We start from the raw sequence: 18599 nt of genomic DNA, 5'->3' as shown, positions 1-18599 counted from the left end.
TGCACAGTCCTGCTTCTACCCTGCCCTACCAACCTTCACCAGCTGTCCAGTGAAACCAACAAGATTGATGGAAAGCCTTGTTAGTTCAAGGGGTGTGTGCGAGGGAGAGAATAAGAATGCAGTATTGTGTGTGAGAGAGGGAGAGAATAAGAATGCAGTATTGGCCTGAATGAATCTGATAGAAGTTTCCAACAAAGAATGTTTAAGGGCAGCTGTAGTGAAGGAAAAGGATGAAAATGAAGTGGTTTTCCACTAATCTTATCTGTTTCCCTGGGACGTGGGTGGCACTGTGGTCTATACTACTGAGCCTCTTGGGCTTGCCGATTGGAAGGTTGGCAGTTCGAATCCATGCGATGGGATGAGCTCCTATTGCTCTGTCCCAGCTTCTGCCAACCTAGCAATTTGAAAACATGCCAGTGTGAGTAAATAGGTATCGCTGCGGTGGGAAGTAAACAGCGTTTCTGTGCGCTCTGGCATCCGTCACAGTGTCCCGTTGCAACAGAATTGGTTTAGTCATGCTGGCCACATGACCTGGAAAGCTGTCTGTGGACAGATGCTGGCTCCCTTGGCCTGAAGATGAAGATGAGCACCACAACCCCATAGTCGCCTTTGACTGGACTTAACGTCCAGGGGTCCTTTACTTTACTGTTTCACCACAAGCAGAGAATTGACTATACAGGTAGTGGTAGGGTGTGTGTTTTTAAATGAACAGATTTCATCACCTACAGGAAGGAGGTGTTGAAAATGTTAAAAAGTTGTTCACAGCTGTATACAACTTTAGGTGAAGAAAGGATAATGGATAGAAGACTGGCAGTGAAATACTAATCAAAGCCTTCAGTTCAAATCACTGGTAAACACATACTATGTGGGAAGGTATATCCACCTTCTTTCATTGTGCAGCCACCTTCTTTAATGGTCCTCAGTGGATTTTGTAAATAGATACAGGTGCATTTAAAACACCAAGAACATGAAGCTGCAGGTGACCTTAGTTTGATGCTGTTTCTACAGCTCAAGTACTAGCTAGCACTGACTGTGCACCATTTATTTTGACAGGTTTCTGTGCTTACCTCTCTTGATTTACTCAGCCTTGTACTATTGCTTCCTGTTTGTTTCTATATACAGTGGTACCTCGGGTTAAGTACTTAATTCATTCCGGAGGTCCGTTCTCAACCTAAAACTGTGCTTAACCTGAAGCACCACTTTAGCGAATGGGGCCTCCTGCTGCCGCCGCGCCGCTGGAACCCGATTTCTGTTCTTATCCTGAAGCAAAGTTCTTAACCTGAAGCACTATTTCTTGGTTAGCGGAGTGTGTAACCTGAAGCATAAGTAACCTGAAGCGTATGTAACCCGAGGTACCACTGTATATGTATGTACATATATATGTGTGTGTGTGTGTGTGTGTGTGTGTGTGTATATATATATATATATATATATATATATATATATATATATATATTTCTTAATAAAAAAATTATAATAAAATAAAGTCCCCAAAAGGAGAGAGAAGCTCAAACTAGCTTTAAACCATGTGTGAAATCTGTCAAAGGCTGCAGCTGCCTAACACATTTCTGCACTGGGGGGAATAGGACTTAGCACTGAATAAACAGGTTGCACAGGTAAGATTGGATTTTTAAAGTGTTTCCACCAATTGTGCTATGACAGATGCTGGTTCTTTGGGTAAGTCCCCCACCAGCTGACTCCCTCAACCCTCACACAGGAAAGTTTCACAGACAAAACCAGATCCCCTCTCCTCCTTACCCTAAAGTGAAGCAAACAGAGCAACTGTATGAGTCACAAAACACCTACCCTGCTAACTGTCACCCACATGTGACTAGGTTACTGGGGCAACACCCTCTGGTGAGGAACCGATGTAATGTGTTACCAGAAGGAGGAAATAAGTGGCAACAGCTTTCTTGCTGTAAACCTGTTGACTGCAGAGAGAGAGAGAGAGAGAGAGAGAGAGAGAGCGCACCCATCTGCACCCACAGGAAACATGGCCTGAGTTATTGCTCACGGTAAGTGAAGAACAGCTTTATCTAAAGCCCAGATGACTTTTGGTTACAAAAGAGCTTTTTCAGTACATGATCAAAGGGAAAGAGGAGCTGGTGTTTCAGCTGCGGTTTTTGTCCCCGTAGATCTATTTTTAATCTTTCCCGTGGCAAAGGGAGAAGGGTGGGATGTGTGTTTGCTGGGTCACACAGCTGCTTTAAGGCACCAGTTCTCTGTCAGAGTGAAGAGTTTTAATCCAAACTAAAAACCAGTGGCCAGTTCCTTGAACTACTTCCAGACTGAAGTATTTCAGGAGCACTCTGGGAGGAACTTATATCCTTCCTTAGGTTCTGTAGTCTACTGCCTTCAACGCAACATGTTTCTGAGGACCTACTTCATTTTTTTCCTGGTTTATTGCTTATTGTTGTTGGTTCAAACATCATGGTCAAATCAACCATAGAAAAAATATATACACTCATGCAATATTTTTTAAAAAACCAGCATTGACCAAAATATATATTTACATTAAAATATACAAAAAATAAAATAAAAAGGTAAAATAAAATGAAACACCAAAGGTTAAAAACCTGATACATTAGACCACCTATTAAACCATCCATTCAGAAATTTGTCAGAATCAGATAGCAAATATATGATTTTCACTTGATCGTCACCATCAGGTATCTTACATAAAAAATTCAGAAGAGATGTTGCCTTTGGTTCAGAATACAAAGAGCAGTACAGTAAATAATGATAAAGATATTGTACTGCTGCAGCATCACATATGTAAAACACTGTACTACCAGTATTTTGCTATTTGTTGTTGTTCACTCGTTTAGTCGTGTCCTACTCTTTGTGACCCCATGGACCAGAACATACCAGACACTCCTGTCTTCCACTGCCTCCCGCAGTTTGGTCAAACTCTTGTTCATAGCTTCAAGAACACTGTCCAACCATCTTGTCCTCTGTCACCCCCTTCTCCTTGTGCCCTCCATCTTTCCCAACATCAGGGTCTTTTCCAAGGAGTCTTCTCTTCTCATGAGGTGGCCAAAGTATTGGAGCCTCAGCTTCAGGATCAGTCTTTCCCGTGAGCACTCAGGGCTGATTTCCTTAAGAATGGAGAGGTGTGATCTTCTTGCAGTCCATGGGACTCTCAAGAGTCTCCTCCAGCACCATAATTCAAAAGCATCAATTCTTTGGTGATCAGTCTTCTTTATGGTCCAGCTCTCACTTCCATACATATTTTGCTATAGTCCCTCTAAATATTGTGAAGACACAGTCTTGAAATGCAAAGCCAGAAATACTTTGCTAAATGAACTGTTATATAATTCTCCATTACATATGTTGATTTAAGAAAATGTAACTGGAGAGAACAATGATTTCTGGATTTGCCTGTAGAGCTTGTAGGGAATGGAAATCCCCTCAAACTTTCTCTCTCTATATATTTGGGTCTAATCTAGGGTCCACTTTTTAAGAAGCTGGAGAATTATATCAAAAGCTAAAATTTGTTGTTCACAATTTGCTACCCGGGTAGTCGCCTTATGTGATTGTAGCTGTTGCATAATTTTTTTATTTATTTTTTTAGGAATTCTAAAGCTTTCAATATTAAAAAGATTAAAATGGTACATAAGTAAAACCATAAAAATACAAAATTGTACAGGTATAATGCCAGGCTCTGCTCTAATACCAACTGCTAGGCAGGGCCATCTTAAGCATATCCAGGGCCATGGTGCAAAGATCCCTCTGACTCCCCCCCTCCCCTGTTTCTTAGGCCCATTACCACACTTATTAACAAAATGGTTTGAAATCTAATATTGATCAATAGAGCTCTTCCCTTTCCCTTTTTCTTTTTCTTCACTATGCATTTGAATGGTGGTTGTGGTGCTGCTGAGAGACGCTTAGATCAGGCTATAACCTTGGAAATCTTGGAAATCCAGCTGAAAGCCAATTATCTACCCCTACTGACAATGGTTCTCCCAGATCTCAGGCAGAGAGAGGTCTTTCTTTTTATTTTCTACCTCATCTATGTTTTAGCTGAAGATGGCAGGGATAGAAGGGGGCATCTGTTGTAAGCAAGGCATGTGTCCTGTCATTAGGGGTGGGGAAATCTGTTATTGTCCATTTCTCTCAGTTCCTCATTTTTTCAAATCGTAAGTTGAGTTCTCCACATTTCCACATCAGTTTGCCACAGGCGTAGCTCAGTTGGTAGCACATGACACTCTTAAATCTCACGGCCATGGGTTCAAGCCCCATATTGGGCATAAGATTCCTGCATTGCAGTGGGTTAGACTAGATGGCCCTTGTGGTCCCTTCCACCTCAATGATTCCATTATTTAAATCCATGTTCAAATTCATCACCATTTGAGCATTAAAAAAATCACCATTTGGGGTGTGAATACACACATGCTTATACGCAGTTTTGCCTAATGCATACATTCCTCTCATATACTCCTAATACTACATTAATAGCCATGACTCCCCCCACCCAAATAATTCTGGGGACTATAGTTTGTTAAACATTCTGGGCATTGTTAGGAGACCCTTAACAAACTACAGTTCCCAGGATTCTTTGTGGAAAACCATGCCTACTGAAGTGGTCTAAGAGCAGTTTAAGTGTATGGTGCGGATGTGACCCCAACCTGCTCCACCTTTTGTGTGACTGACCAGTCCTTTAGATATTTGAAGATAGCTCTCCCCATGTTTCCTCTTAACTGTCTCTTCTCCATGATAAACCTACTCAACTCTTTCAACAATTCCTCATAGGACTTTGTACCTGCAGCCATGTCTTTGCTCATTTGCAGCATTTATGTGTAGAGCGTGTGAAGTGAAAATTGCTGCAGAATGCATACGCTCCAATTCTGGAATTATTATTTGTTTAAAGGTAGGAGCAGGTGGCACAATCAGGGTGCCTGACTTTCCAATGCCAGGTGTTGCTGCTGGTTACCTAGTGGGATGAGAGTCAAGAGCATTGAACTGGGGGTGCTGTCATGCTTGCGCGTTGCTGAGCTCCCCGCACCTCACTCCCTCTACCTCTCAGTAACTGGAAGTGACACTTGCTGTTGGGCAGCCAGGCGAATAGTGCTGCCTTGTCTCTACAGCCCCACCAACCACTGTTAAAAATGATTTCAGCAAGCCTGGAATGCTGAGCAGAGTGAACTCACTGAACCCTAAGGAAGTGGAATGATGGAGCATCCGATCATCACAACCGCAAGTGTTATTTAGGTGTGGCCTTGTAAACTATCTAATGTTTATTAATTTTTCATTAATAAGAATCCAATATAAACCACATTAATACAATACCAAATCATAATACAATTAAAAGAGCCAATTATCCGATTCCAAATTAAACATTTTGGATGACTTCCCATGTTCTGATTTTTGGCAGATGCTGTTATTCCTTGTGCCTACTCCAATCCTCTTATTTAATCCAAACAATACAATTCCAATGTTGATCCTTTGTTTTAACAAACACTGATGTGATGACTTTCGTTCGTATTTATTCCATAGCCTTTATTTTGCAAGAGGAGTTTAAGTCTTGCCACACACCCCCACTCCAAGGACTGATTTTTGCTGTGTAAAGGCCTCTCGCCATCTTGCGTTTCTCAAAACCAAAAGAGGTCTGGTGTCTGGCCATTACTCCAGGCATTTTCTTTGATTTCTTTCCCGCCTGATCACAAGCTGATATCTCGCCAACACCATAATAAATCAAAGTTAGAGTCCTCCTTAGAGTTTGGTGGACTATTGCCGCCAAACATCCCAAGGTTTCCACATAGTTCTGTTCTTTGAATTAATCCATAAGCATTATAAAGTTCTTGTTAATTCCCTCTTGCATTCCATTAATATTTGCAATTTATTATTAATGACATTCCATAAGTAGCTAATTTTTCTTTGGTGAAGAGTTGCCAAAACATAAAATGGCATATTGAATATATAAAGAGAGAACAAAGGCTCCTCTCTACCAACATACCAATCCAATAATGATGAAAATCTTCTCCAGATTGAGACCTTTGCACTCAGTGGCTGGTTCATTTAGCAGGTTATCTTGTCTCCTTCATTCGGAACATGCTTGTTTCTTAAGTCCAAATTCTGATACATCTTAAAAAACAGGGGGCTTCAGCTCATGGTGGCTGTGTTGCAGAGTTTCCGATACATGCAGTGCTATACACTCAGTGTCCCTGCCCCCCACATTCCATTGGAGTGAGAAGCAGGTATCAGATGAACTGCGAGTGAAAGCTCCCCCCCCAACCCCCGGCTTGCAAGGACAATTACTCTCACATTATCCTTAATTGGCTGCATGGCCGGTGTCCGCTATCTTGGGACCCGCTGTTCACCGTGGTGATTAGCACCGGAAGCCTGGCTTTGTAAGCTATCTAGATGTGGCTGACCAGGAACATATTGCTAATAAAAACAAGAGATGTGGAAAGACTGAGTCATACAAGGGTTTTTTTGGCAGTAGGAAGTCCTATACAGAGTGCATCAGTTTACAGAGACTGTTTCCTCAAGTTGAACTGGTATGCAAGAAATTTATAGTGATTTTTTCCTCTTGTACATATTTTGTTGTTACATTTTGTTCTCTACAAATAAACGTGCTGAAAATATTGAAAGCAATCAGAGTTCTAAAGCAAATAGCACAACTGTCAATCCTGCATCTTCTTCCCAAGAAGCAACAGTAGCAGCCCCACTCCCACTTTTACTTAATTCTATCTTAAACAAAACAAACCCTCCAGCTGTCAGACTCTGCTTAAATCAAAAATTTTGCTGAGCACTTTCTCCAAACTTTGATGGGTGTGACATTCGTTCCAAAGACTACATAGAACATTCCAGCCATTAAGAGTTGTCAAGCTTATTTTATTCTCATGAGTTAAGCTATGTCACATCTTAATCATTACGAATGGGCCCATTCACAGTAATCAATACAGTCACTCGATCATGTCATACAAATAGTTCACAAGGAGCACTTTGCAAAGCAGAAGATAAACTAGAGGGCATATATTGTTATCCCAGCACTACAACAGCCCCTTCTCTACATCTTCTTTTCACCCAACTCTTCTCTTGTTGCAAACCCCCATTTTCAAAAATTGAAAGCTGAGTTATGTGGACTGCATGCAGAGGTTTCCATTTGACTTTCCTTTTATTTCCATGGTCAACAGCCTGCGGCTATGTGGCAGCTAAAATTAGGGCATGCTGCTGCTGCTGCTGTCAAAGCAAAGAGGAGCGACAGCAGGAGCCAAATGAGAAACCAGGTAAGGGGGAACTGGAGACTCTCTGTGGCAGAGATGGGGAACCAGGTGTTGTTCATAACCCTTGGTCATTGGCAGGAGCTGGTGGGGGTTGGAATCTTAACATCTGGAGGGCCATAAGTTTCCAATCCCTGCAGCTGTGGGCATCTGGTTAAGAAGAACCCTACTGGACCAGACCAAAGGCCCTTCTGGTCCAGAAGCATGATTCCAAAGCAGAAGCCGATCAGATGCTTTCGGGAAGCATGACAAAAATAGTGATTCTCCAAAGGGACTCTTAGAAAAGATGTGTAGCAGAGGTGGAAAATGTGCATAAAAGGGAAAACCACCCCCCACCCCACCCCACCCCAAGAAAACAAAGGGCTAGAGCAGAGGTGGGCAATCAATTTCAGGCTGAGGGCCACATTCGCTTCCGGAAAACTGTTGCTCCAGGAGAGCAAGAGGTGATATCAGAGTTCAGTGACTGTATCCCAGCCAGTGAAAATCCCCAGGGACAGTGCAAAGCAGGTGAGGGGAGGAACTGGGGGAGGGGGTGCTGCCTGAGAAGAGTTGCAAGGGCCAGCTAGAGAGGCCTGGAGGTCTGCATTTGGCCCCAGGCTGGAGGTTCTCCCAGTGAGAAGGAAGTTTGCAATGTTTTTGTATTTTTTCCATTTAGAAAAAAAGGTGAAAAGAGGAGGAGAGTATTAGAAGTGTATGAGATTATGTGGAGAAAGTGGATAGGGAGAATGCCCCCCCCTCCATAGTTCATAATACTTGAACAAAGTGGGGGAGGCTTCCAAGGCAGCTGAACCATGGGATTCAGCTGAATCCCAAATTCAGCACAAACTGGCTACTAATTGCTTCTAATTTTCCCTCCCTTTGTACAAGTAACTACATGACACGCCTCATCTGGAAGAGCTGAGCCAGCAGCAACATGTACCCTTCCTGTCCAAAGTCAGCCTATTAGAAGATGACGCTAAAAGCCTACAAGGAGCGTCTTCCCTGGGACAAGCACTGCTTCCCCTCAAGCAACTATGATGTCAGCAAGTCCACACCCTTTTGCATCATCACAGGCCATAATGAAGACAGATTCACAAACTCCTCTTTCAGCGGAGATGAATGTGTCTGAAAACCCTCGGCCTGTGATGCCCATAGATAGTTATAAAATGATTTAATTGGAAGTGAAATGAAAAGGAAATTGTACTAATTAAAACTATGTTATATTGTTATATTGTTGGTTTTTTATTTTCCCCATCGAAAATTATGAGTTGCATTGCAAAAGCACAATTATACTACAGGGAAATAGCCTGCATTACTTTGCATGACAAGTGTACAGGATGACTATTACAGCAAATATCACAGGGTGGTCTGGAAAACCTATAAAGTCCACTTCAGCCCACACTTTCAACTCTGTGTGTGGGAAGTGTTTATGATATACCGATAGCTCATGGATAAGAGCTCATGCTTCCAGGAATGACAGTCATGGCTTCATGACCCCCTGATATTTCTGCTTGAAGAATCTCAAGAGTCAGGGTCTTTGCAAGTGAAAAAACCAAAACGCAACGGAATGCCCCATGGGAAATATCTTGCCCTATATTGTCAAAAGGGGCCCAGGAAAGTGAAATAATGCTGAAACCAGGGAGGCTACTCTTATGGGCAAAGTAGGGCATAGCCCTGCCAAGGTTCTGAACCCAAAAGATCTTCCCAGGCTATGGTGCAGTCTTCTTTCTGTTGCACACAATAACATCACTGCATTTCCAATGACTTAGAGACTTCTGTCTATCTTCTCTGCTTAGCCAGTCATAAAAATCACCAGCAGTAGATTTCACCCCTGTCTCCAAGGAGAGGAAACTGTGAGGTGTGTGTTGTGGGTAGGTGGGGATCCCAAGCAACTATCTCACACAGAAAGAGCAAAGGAGGGAGGGTAAAAATATTATTGTCCCTTTATCCTGCTTTTGCCTCTCTTGGGAGCTATGCCGCTATGTGTGTGTGGGGGGGGGGGAGGATCTCTCATCTTTCACTATTGTTACCCAACAGGAGCCATGGAAAGCAAAATATTGCAAAATCGCACAAGCAATTTGTGATCATCTCTTATTGACATGGCTTGTTGGATGTCTGCACAGGAGGTTGGAGAAATTTTGCCAGTACTGTGCTAGGCAGGCCACTGATCTCATTTCATTTCACAGTAGTTCCTTAACGGAGATGACAAAAATGCATCCAGAAAATTACTGCTGGACACCTGTTGCATATGGAGAACAATGGTGGTGGCTACTTTTATATTTGTACCCCACCTCTTTGCCTAAAGGTACTCAAGGAGGCTTACTGATAAAAAATAAGCACAGCTAAAATCACAGATAAACTAATCATTAAAATTACATTTTATAAAATAAAATATAATTAAAACTATATGGTCTAAACCACAGAGCCTAGGGCTTGCCGATCAGAAGGTCAGCAGTTCAAATCCCTGCGACGGGGTGAGCTCCCATTGTTTGGTCCCAGCTCCTGCCAACCTAGCAGTTCGAAAGCACACCAGTGTAAGTAGAGGTAAGTAGAGGTAAGTAGAGGTACCGCTCCGGCGGGAAGGTAAACGGTGTTTCCCTGCACTGCTCTGGTTCACCAGAAGTGGCTTAGTCATGCTGGCCACATGACCTGGAAGCTGTCTGTGGACAAATGCCGGCTCCCTCAGCCTATAGAGCAAGATAAGCACGCAACCCCAGAGTCGTCCGCAACTGGACCTAACGGTCAGGGTTCCCTTTACCTTTACCTTTACCTTTACAATAAAAAATAGCTAGAATGAAAAACAGCACAGCACCAGCCCTTTCATTAAAAGCAGTCAGCTCCCCAAAGCCTATTGGAACAAGACTTTACCTGTCAGCAGAAACACCACAAGGAGGGAGCCAGCCTGGCTTCTCTGGAGAGGGAGTTTCAGAGTCTGGCAGCAGCTACCGAGAAGGTCCTCTCCTACATCGCCACCAAGTATGCCTGTCAGGATGGTGGGACCAAGAGAAAGATCTCCCTTGAAGCTCTCAAAACCTGGGCAGGTTCTTATGAGGGAATGTAGTATTTCAGATAGCTTGGACCTAATCCATATAGGTCATATAACCAGCCTGGGACAGCAACCTGGCAGCTCTTTGAGCCAGCTGAAGTTTCTGAGCACTTTTCAAAGGCAATCCTATGTAGAGCATGTTACAGCAATGCAAATAGTGCATGACTAAGGTGTGTGTCACTGTGGCCAATTCAGAAAACCACGTGAAATGTTTCCCCCAGTTTGCAAGTTCTAGGTCTCCATTCTGGTTAATACTGTGCCTAATGCAAAGGGCCACTTCATCCACCACTGGTCACCTCAGCTTGAACCAAGAGGATCTCTTTGCCAGCACTGTAGTCTCGACGAATTGGCACAGGCATGGGGTGTGGTTGAGTGATACATGTCGTCTTGCAGCGACCTCTGTGAGCTGACCACTGACCAGAAGTCTGATGTAGCAGCCACTGAAGATTGCCAATAGCTGATGGGCCATCACCTAAAATCAATCAAGCATCAACGTTTATTGATGATGTAAGAACATAGGATACAGCTGTTATACCAAGTCAGACCAGTGGTCCATCTAGCCCAGTGATGCCTACACCAATCTGTAGCTCAAATAGCACTTCATGTGCTGTCCCTGAAAGTTTGTGCTAGAAGTGGAGAACATTTTCTGACCAGCAAGCCAAATCCTTATCTCCCCAACCCAGAGGCCATCTACCTGTCAGTCATCTGAAGTCAATATGGTACCAGGTTATACTGAACTCTCAAGCCCTGACTATAGGAACTCAGTGTGGAATTGTTTGAAAGCTCTTTTGCAACCAGAACTTTGTAGCTCTTTGAACAGCACAGGGCTCTTTGCAAAAGGGCTTTCAAACAGCCCAACATTGAGCTTTGACTGCTCATGGCTGTTTCCAGTAGGGGAAGAGGCATGAACAGCCCAATGATGCAGAATTTAATTCCTACTCATCAGCTGGTGAGCGGAGATTAAACCCTGCTGCTTCGGCTATGTGTGCCAGTCCCCAATAGAGTAACTGATGCATGCAGCCAATTCAGAATCATACCTCTCCCACCATTGGAATAGCAACAATGGGCATAGTTTCTGAAATAATGGCCTCACAGGCCAAGATTGGCCTATCCCCAACCCTGGCTTATGTCATAATAAACCACCTCTCCCCAAAATTTCAGACTGGAGTCTTTCCCACTGCTAGTGGTTGAACCTGAGACCTTCCATACACAAAGCAGGTGCTCTACCACTCACCTGTGGCCCTTTCCCTTCTCCAAACCCAGATATTCTGAGCTCTTTGCTTCTATATTGCACAACTAGCCTCCAACAGCTTTTTAATCCCATTTCATTTAACATTATTGTCAACTTAAAAATTTACAGCATCTCCCATCATTTACATCATTAATTATTATTAGGTTTACGTCTACCTTTCCAAACTTTCATGTGCATTACTCTTGCTAATGTTAATATATACAGTAACCTAGTTGTTACTGTTATTATTACCTGCTCTTCACTGTGAGGTCCAAGGGTGGGTTACAACTTTGAAACACAAAGTCTAAAACAACTTAAAATAACCAAAAGGTGTGTCCTAAAAGTTTCTTGAAAAGTTCCTGACTTAAAAATATATATATATTTAAAAATTCCTTTAAGAATTCAAATATTCCTTGAATGTCCCTTGCTTATCTACATCATTTAAAAGGCATAATAATATATCATTGGCACTACATTTTATTTTAAATATTTCTTAAACATTTATAAGTGAGCAGTAGTGCCTGGTGCCCCCCGTGGGACTAGTAGGACAAAAGGTATAGAATACAAAAGTAGGTGGTGCTCTAGCCAATGACTTATAGAGGCACTAGTTCTAGTTTTGCCTCCTCCCCTGCTGAGGTCTAGAAGGTCAACCTTGAGACAAAGGAGGAGAAAGAAACTAACAGGCAGTGCCACCTTCTGGACAGTTTATAAGTAAGAAATCAGGCAGGTATGGGCTGGCTGAGTACAGAGGCTGGTGAAGATCCACTTCAGTTCTCCCTCAACAACAAACCTTTTAACAGACTCCTTCAATGAATTCTTACCTCAGGGGCTCCATCTGGGACAAGCTGGAGGAACTCTCGGTATGCCATGGCACTTTGGTTGCTGTCCTTTCTCTCAGGCAGCAGTTCAGAATCTTCGGAAGAAATTCCCAGGCCTTTTTCCTGACTTGGAATGATGGGAGTCTCTATTACAATGCAGAGTTCTTTCAGGTTGTGCTTCAGAGCAGACTAAAAAGGAGCCGGGAGGAGCAGATTTGCAGGACAGCGATATTATTCTGCATCACCCAGAAAAGCACATTCTGCAGCAATCAACTAACAGTAACAATGATCAACTGAATCCCTTTGGGTCCCTTCCAACTCTACAGTTCTATGGTTTTATCTTCCATTCTCACAATGGAATTTCCCCTTCCTCTCCTGTCTCCTCTCTCCATGTGAGTCCTGATATACAAAATTGCTCTGAAGGTCCAGGTACCACTGAGGGCATGCAGAGACAGGAGAGGGAACAGAAGTTCTGTTGTGTGAGCAGAAACCATTCGGCTTTCACTAGGAATTTGTTGGATACAATTCAATAGCAACATAGGCCACATTCATACCATCCATAAAGCACTATGCTACTACTTTCAACAGTTGAGGCTTCCCATAAAGGATTATTGGAGCTCTAATTTGTCAAAGGTGCTTCACAAAGCTACAATATTCAGGAGTTACCTGTGAGGAGGGATTGATTGTTAAACCATTCTGAGAATTGTAGCTCTGGAAGAGATAAATTAACAACTCTTAGCAAACTACAGCTCCCAGAAGTATCTGGGGAAGCTATGACCACTTAAGGTGGTATCATAGTGCTTTAAATGGATGGCATGAATATGGCCATAATGACACAAATGAATATGAGTGTTGTTAAGGATGATGGCATGGGTTCTGAGGGTTGTCTCTAACTAAGTTCCACTCAGAGTAGACACATAAAAATTAAGAGAACTAAGTCATGTCCAACAATTTCAATGGGTCCATAGGCACCAACTCTGTGGGGCTGAGGGCAGCTCAGCCCCCACCCCAAAGTATGTGGGAACATGGCAGCCCCCCCATCTTGAGGCCTCCTCCTGATGTGTGTGACATCACATGTGGCCTCACACACATGCAACAAGCCCCCCCCCCCAATGTTGGGCAGAACTCGGCACCTATGAATGGGTCTACCCTGTGCAGGACTAACATCGGATACAACCTTGAATCTTTGTTGAAGTGCCTCTAGTGGTTCTAAGTGAGTAATGAACTTGGGGGAATTGAATGGGAGAAGGATGGTGATCAAGGTGACTGGGTTGAATGTTAACTTGGGAAAATAAACTGCTGTGAGATTACTTTATAAAGAAATGACTTGGGGATCATCATTGGGGGCAGCTGAACTGATCTTGAGCACAATCTGTCAGGAAATTATTTGGACATAAATGAATTGAAGAGGAAGCAATATGGGGTGACCCAGAGCAGGCTGCAAATTAATGGAAGAATATTCCTATGGTGATTTGGTGCCAGGGCTGCTTCGGCTACACAGGGAACCAGAACTTAGAAAATGGAGATGGATGTTGTGTGTGTGCGTGTGTGTGTGTGCGCGTGCGCCGGAGGTTCCTGGTGTCTACCAGGCAGGGGCACCATGTTGCCCCCAAGATTGGGTGGGTTGGCGCATGTTGCACATGCCCCCTATGCTGTGTAGGCCAGACCGTTGCAGCCTAGAGGAAGGCTGTGTCGGCCTGCGTGGTGTCAAGAGATGCCAGGCAGGAGCAGCCTTCCACAATCTGTGCCGGTCCTTGCTTGCATCAGAAGATGCTGTGCAGGCTAGTGCAACCTCTCGCCAGGCTGCACCTGTCCCCACAGCATCTCCCGACACTATGCAGGCTAGTGCATCCTTCTGCTAGGTCACGCTGGTCCCCACTGTCTCAAGAGATGCTGAGCAGGCTGGTGCAACCTCACTCCAGGCCACCCTGGTCCCTGCAGTGTCTCCTGGCACTGCGCAGGCTGGTGCAGCCTTCCATTGAGGCTGTGCTTTGCTCAGCTAGACCTCCTCCACCCGCTCAATATTTGGGGGCTGCGTCCCCTGTTAAGGAATATTGAGGGGGCTGATGACATCTCTGTCTCCTGGAGTTGGCGTGCCTGCTCCTGTGAGAAAGCAAGGAGCCTAGCAGTAGATAGTGTCAGTCAATTGTTCCCTCCTGCTCTCAGTCATGAAGAGGGGAAGGGGATGAAACATCTTCTTCTCCCACCCCCTTGTGCCTTTATGTTTACTTGGGTTTCAGCCTTGTTCCCTGAATTGATTCAGGTCCAGATCCAGGCTAAGTGATCTCCACATCTGCCTGGATTGGGTCTCCAGATCCTGGGGGGGGGGGGTGGAGACTGAGGGGTTGTACACAGTCTTACTAAACAAGATTCTTCAGTGTGATCCAGCAGTGATGTTATTTCAAAAACTCTGCAAAAATACTGAATTTCTTTTTTGAAAAAGTAACTAGCTAACTAACTTTAGAATGACATCTTCAATGAAAATGATAGACACCTGTCCCAAATAGTTAAATGACTAAACAGACTCCATTGACTGAATTCTGTATATTTAATTTGTTATAACCCACAACCTAGTTTTAAGAGCAATGAGTCAGTGTCTTACTTTGGTGGTGGTGGTGGTTGTTTAAAACATGATAACATCCATCAGCTGGATTCTGGTAATTCTGAAGAATATTTCTGTGCCTGATATAATTGCAGGCAATTCTCTGTATGGTTGACTTGAGAAAGAGGATGATGGCTGTTTGCTTATTCACACCCATTTGGAAGATGGAGCTCAAATTATTTTATTTGTTTTGTTTGTTGTCCCCAATGTTTTGTTTGTTTTCAGCAATGCCACTAACAGTTTCGGCAGCATGGCTTCCTTGGAAACCTTCTGCCTTAAAACAAAACAAAAACCCTCCAATCATCACTCACCTTCTCATTCCTCTTAATTTCTGCCAGAGAGTCTGCTAAGAATTGAAGGCATGGCCCCACGTCAAAATGAACAAACCAGAGCTGATGGGGGAAGTCAAGGAAAACAGCCCAGCCATACACAAATTATGGTAAATGATGAAATTCTATGCAACTCTCTATACAGTGGTACCTCGCAAGACGAATGCCTCGCAAGACGAAAAACACGCAAGACGAAAGAGTTTTCCGTTTTTTGAGTCGTTTCGCAAGACGAATTTCCCTATGGGCTTGCTTCACAAGATGAAACGTCTTGCGAGTTCTTGCGAGTTTGTTTCCTTTTTCTTAAAGCCGCTAATAGCTGCTAAGCCGCTAATAGCCGTGCTTCGCAAGACGAAAAAAACGCAAGACGAAGAGACTCACGGAACGGATTAATTTCGTCTTGCGAGGCACCACTGTATTGCTTACTGCAGAAAAGGATTGATGTTGCCTACTTATTCACACCCATTTGTAAGAAGGAGCTCAGATTGTTTTAATTGTTTTACTCTTATGTAGTAATCTGTACTAATACCACCACCTATGGACAAATTATGGTACTGGATATATCATGGCAAATAAAGAATGTATGATGTTAAGCTATAGCTAGTGAGAAGCCTCAGGCCCCAGGATGAATGTGACTCTCCAGGCCTCTCTATCTTTCCTTTTGAACTTTCTCCAGGCCACACCTCATTGGCCCTGCTTTGTTCCATGAGGGCTGTATCCAGTGTTCTCTGTCTACTAGCACAAGGGCTCCTGCGCCAGCAGTTGGGTGAGACTGTAATGCTGTGCAACAGAGGGATCTAACATGACAGTTAGAATAGTGGAAAAACAATGTGCAATAAATTGTGCCTATTGGGCAATCTATTGGACGTGGGTGGCGCTGTGGGTTAAACCACAGAGCCTAGGGCTTGCCGATCAGAAGGTAGGTGGTTCGAATCCCCATGACGGGGTGAGCTCCCGTTGCTCGGTCCCAGCTCCTGCCAACCTAGCAGTTTGAAAGCACAGCAAAGTGCAAGTAGATAAATAGGTACCACTCCGGCAGGAAGGTAAAAGGCGTTTCCGTGCTCTGCTCTGATTCACCAGAAGTGGCTTAGTCATGCTGGCCACATGATCCGGAAGCTGTACGCCAGCTCCCTTGACCAGTAAAGTGAGATGAGTGCTGCAACCCCAGACTCATCTGCAACTGGACCTAACAGTCAGCGGTCCCTTTACCTTTACCTTTATTGGGCAACATAGGTACATTCTCTTGCACAATGATGTTCTGCTGGTACAAAACATTTTGCCAGCGGAACAAATGTACTGCTATGTGTCTTTAACTCCCTCTGGAATTCGCCAATAATGATTTGCCACCCAGCCTCTGCCGGCTTTTCTGCAAAAGGCTACTTCATCTTGGTGACCAGACACAAACCAGTTAACTCTGAAACATTCTGTCCGTTGTGGACCTTGGTTTCTCACAGCCACCCATTTGTGGTGGGGGTATTGTGATATGCAGGATCATTCGCACCTACTTCCCCCTCCATAGCCAAAGTGGACTTTTCAGTGGGAAACCACACTCCACTCTGGTTTGCTGCATTCCTTCCCACTCAGAACAAGCTTTTCTGTACCAGGAAACTCCGAATCAAAGAGTGTGGTGTTGAAGTCAGCCTGAGCTTCATGCCGTCATCAGGCACATGCGATGGGGAACTTCTTCCTCTGCCTTTCTGAGAAATGCAAGAGTTGTTCATGGGAATCGGTGGGCCTCCTGCTATTGTTTGAGCCAAGAAGTTTGCTGCTGATAGCAAGATGTTGAAGAACCCCACGAGACCTCCTTCCTTCGGCCTGCAGGATCCAGTTCTGTCAGGCAGAAGCTGCCACAGGGGTCTGGCCACCGTCCTGTTAAAACCACTCTCTTACTTAATTTCTAGGGGTGTTTTGGCTTCTCTTTCATAATTGAGCGTTGCATTTTTAATTTTTTTTTAAAAAAATGGCTCTCAGCCCAGCCTGGCCTTTTGGCCCCCTGTGAGTCAGATTGCTGATTCCTCTGGCCCATAAATGGGTTGTCGCTGTTTGGAAAGGCCCTTTTCTTTGATGTGAAGCTTCTGTGTTCAGCTACAGTTTTGTTTTCACCCCACCCCATATTTACAGCCAACTCTCATGTCTTCTTTCGAGTTGCTAGAACCTTTCCTCCTCCTGACTTCAGGAGCTTGAGAGTGAGATGACTGCATAACCAAACGTTTTCTCTTGCATTTGGTGGGAGGGCTGGGTTCCTCTCTTCCAGCTGATTCTGTTGCCTTTGTGGCTTGAACCCAATTCTTGGGGTGTCAACTTACGAGTGCTCATATCCAGGCTGGAGGAATAAATGGCTGTGTGTTTAAACCCAATTTCGTTGGGGTGGTCCTGCTAATTCTGGACTCTCTCAAGAGCTGCAGAAGTACATAGCAAACTTTTATTTTATTTTATTTTAAGACAGAACACTGTTTTCCTTGGGATGGGGCCAAAGAGGACTTTTAATCTTCTCCAACCCTTCAAGATAACCATGATTACAGCCAGTCTTCCTTTATGATATGATTTGTTTTAGCACTGAACTGAGCAACACTGGTGTTATTTAAATTCCCATTGTTGCTTTCGCCCAAGGATCTTTTGGGACTATTTTAAAACCAAGATCCATTCCTTTCCTGTGTGTGACATTTTCTAACAATCTGCTTTTCACTGGGCAACTTCCGGGGAACATCTTTAAAGGGTCTGCAAAAATATTTTCAAATGTAGAGCAAAAATGGCCACTTGGTAGCCAATTTGTTTCGCTAGTTTTTTCTTCCTTATTCTAGTTTTCCAGGCTCTCTCACAAAGACCACAAGCATCCATGAACACTTTTCTGCTGCAGTCGCTAGGGCATGTGTATTCTCTATCCTGTATCTCTCCCCCAACCCTCCGTTTGGGGATGGTGTTGTTTTTTCATTGGCTCTTGATCATGATTTCCGCCCCCCCCCCCTTCTCTCTTTCCTGTGCCATCTGAACAGTATTGACTCGTAGCGGAAAGAAAAGTTTGTTAGCTGATTCATCTTTTCTTTTTTAAATGTTTAACGGCATGTAATCCTTTTGCTTTAATTTTTTTTAACAAAAAAAGCCTTCAATAAACATGGACCTGATTATTAGACTCAAAAACAAACAAAGACACCAAAAAGACTTAGCACTACATTGGATACAACCCCAAGTGTTCACCTGCCTGGAATGCATATTTGAACTCCGATAATGCCTTTGACTTGCCTGGATTGAGGTTAAAGCGGAGTGGGTGAGCAGGTGCAGAAACTAGCCTGCTTTATAAAGGAAAACATTTACATTTGTACGGATGCCCCTGGTTTCTCCCACCACTAGCATGTGGTCCCCAGAAGGCTGCC

The 18599-nt window shown here is 43.9% G+C and overlaps 1 protein-coding gene and 2 long non-coding RNA genes across 5 annotated transcripts in view; 1 reads left to right on the top strand and 2 right to left on the bottom strand.

Moving 5' to 3' along the window:
- The window catches only part of LOC310698664, a 207943-nt gene that overhangs the window by 13445 nt on the left and 175899 nt on the right, over positions 1 to 18599 (bottom strand). The gene's annotated exons all lie outside the window — the stretch shown is intronic.
- The window catches only part of TMEM268 (transmembrane protein 268), a 102399-nt gene that overhangs the window by 74795 nt on the left and 9005 nt on the right, over positions 1 to 18599 (bottom strand). For 2 of the 3 annotated variants that reach the window (XM_083486003.1, XM_083486002.1), the window contains 3 exons: positions 15214 to 15294; positions 12304 to 12489; positions 6817 to 10723 (listed from right to left, as the gene is read on the bottom strand). In XM_083486003.1, the coding sequence (XP_083342129.1) occupies positions 10544 to 10723; positions 12304 to 12489; positions 15214 to 15294 (447 nt within the window). In that variant the 3' untranslated portion in view covers positions 6817 to 10543. Of the gene's footprint in view, positions 1 to 6816; positions 10724 to 12303; positions 12490 to 15213; positions 15295 to 18599 lie in introns of those variants that run through there. The other variant, XR_014521620.1, reaches the window with a different exon arrangement.
- LOC310698636 lies at positions 1860 to 8434 on the top strand. The gene is made up of 3 exons (XR_014521630.1): positions 1860 to 2015; positions 7140 to 7232; positions 8094 to 8434. It is a non-coding gene; the product is annotated as an uncharacterized lncRNA (long non-coding RNA).

Source organism: Podarcis liolepis (assembly GCF_965112155.1).
Source record: "Podarcis liolepis genome assembly, chromosome: Z".
In the NCBI taxonomy this organism is placed as follows: Eukaryota; Metazoa; Chordata; class Lepidosauria; order Squamata; family Lacertidae; genus Podarcis; species Podarcis liolepis.
This window is presented reverse-complemented; position numbering and strand designations above follow the sequence as displayed.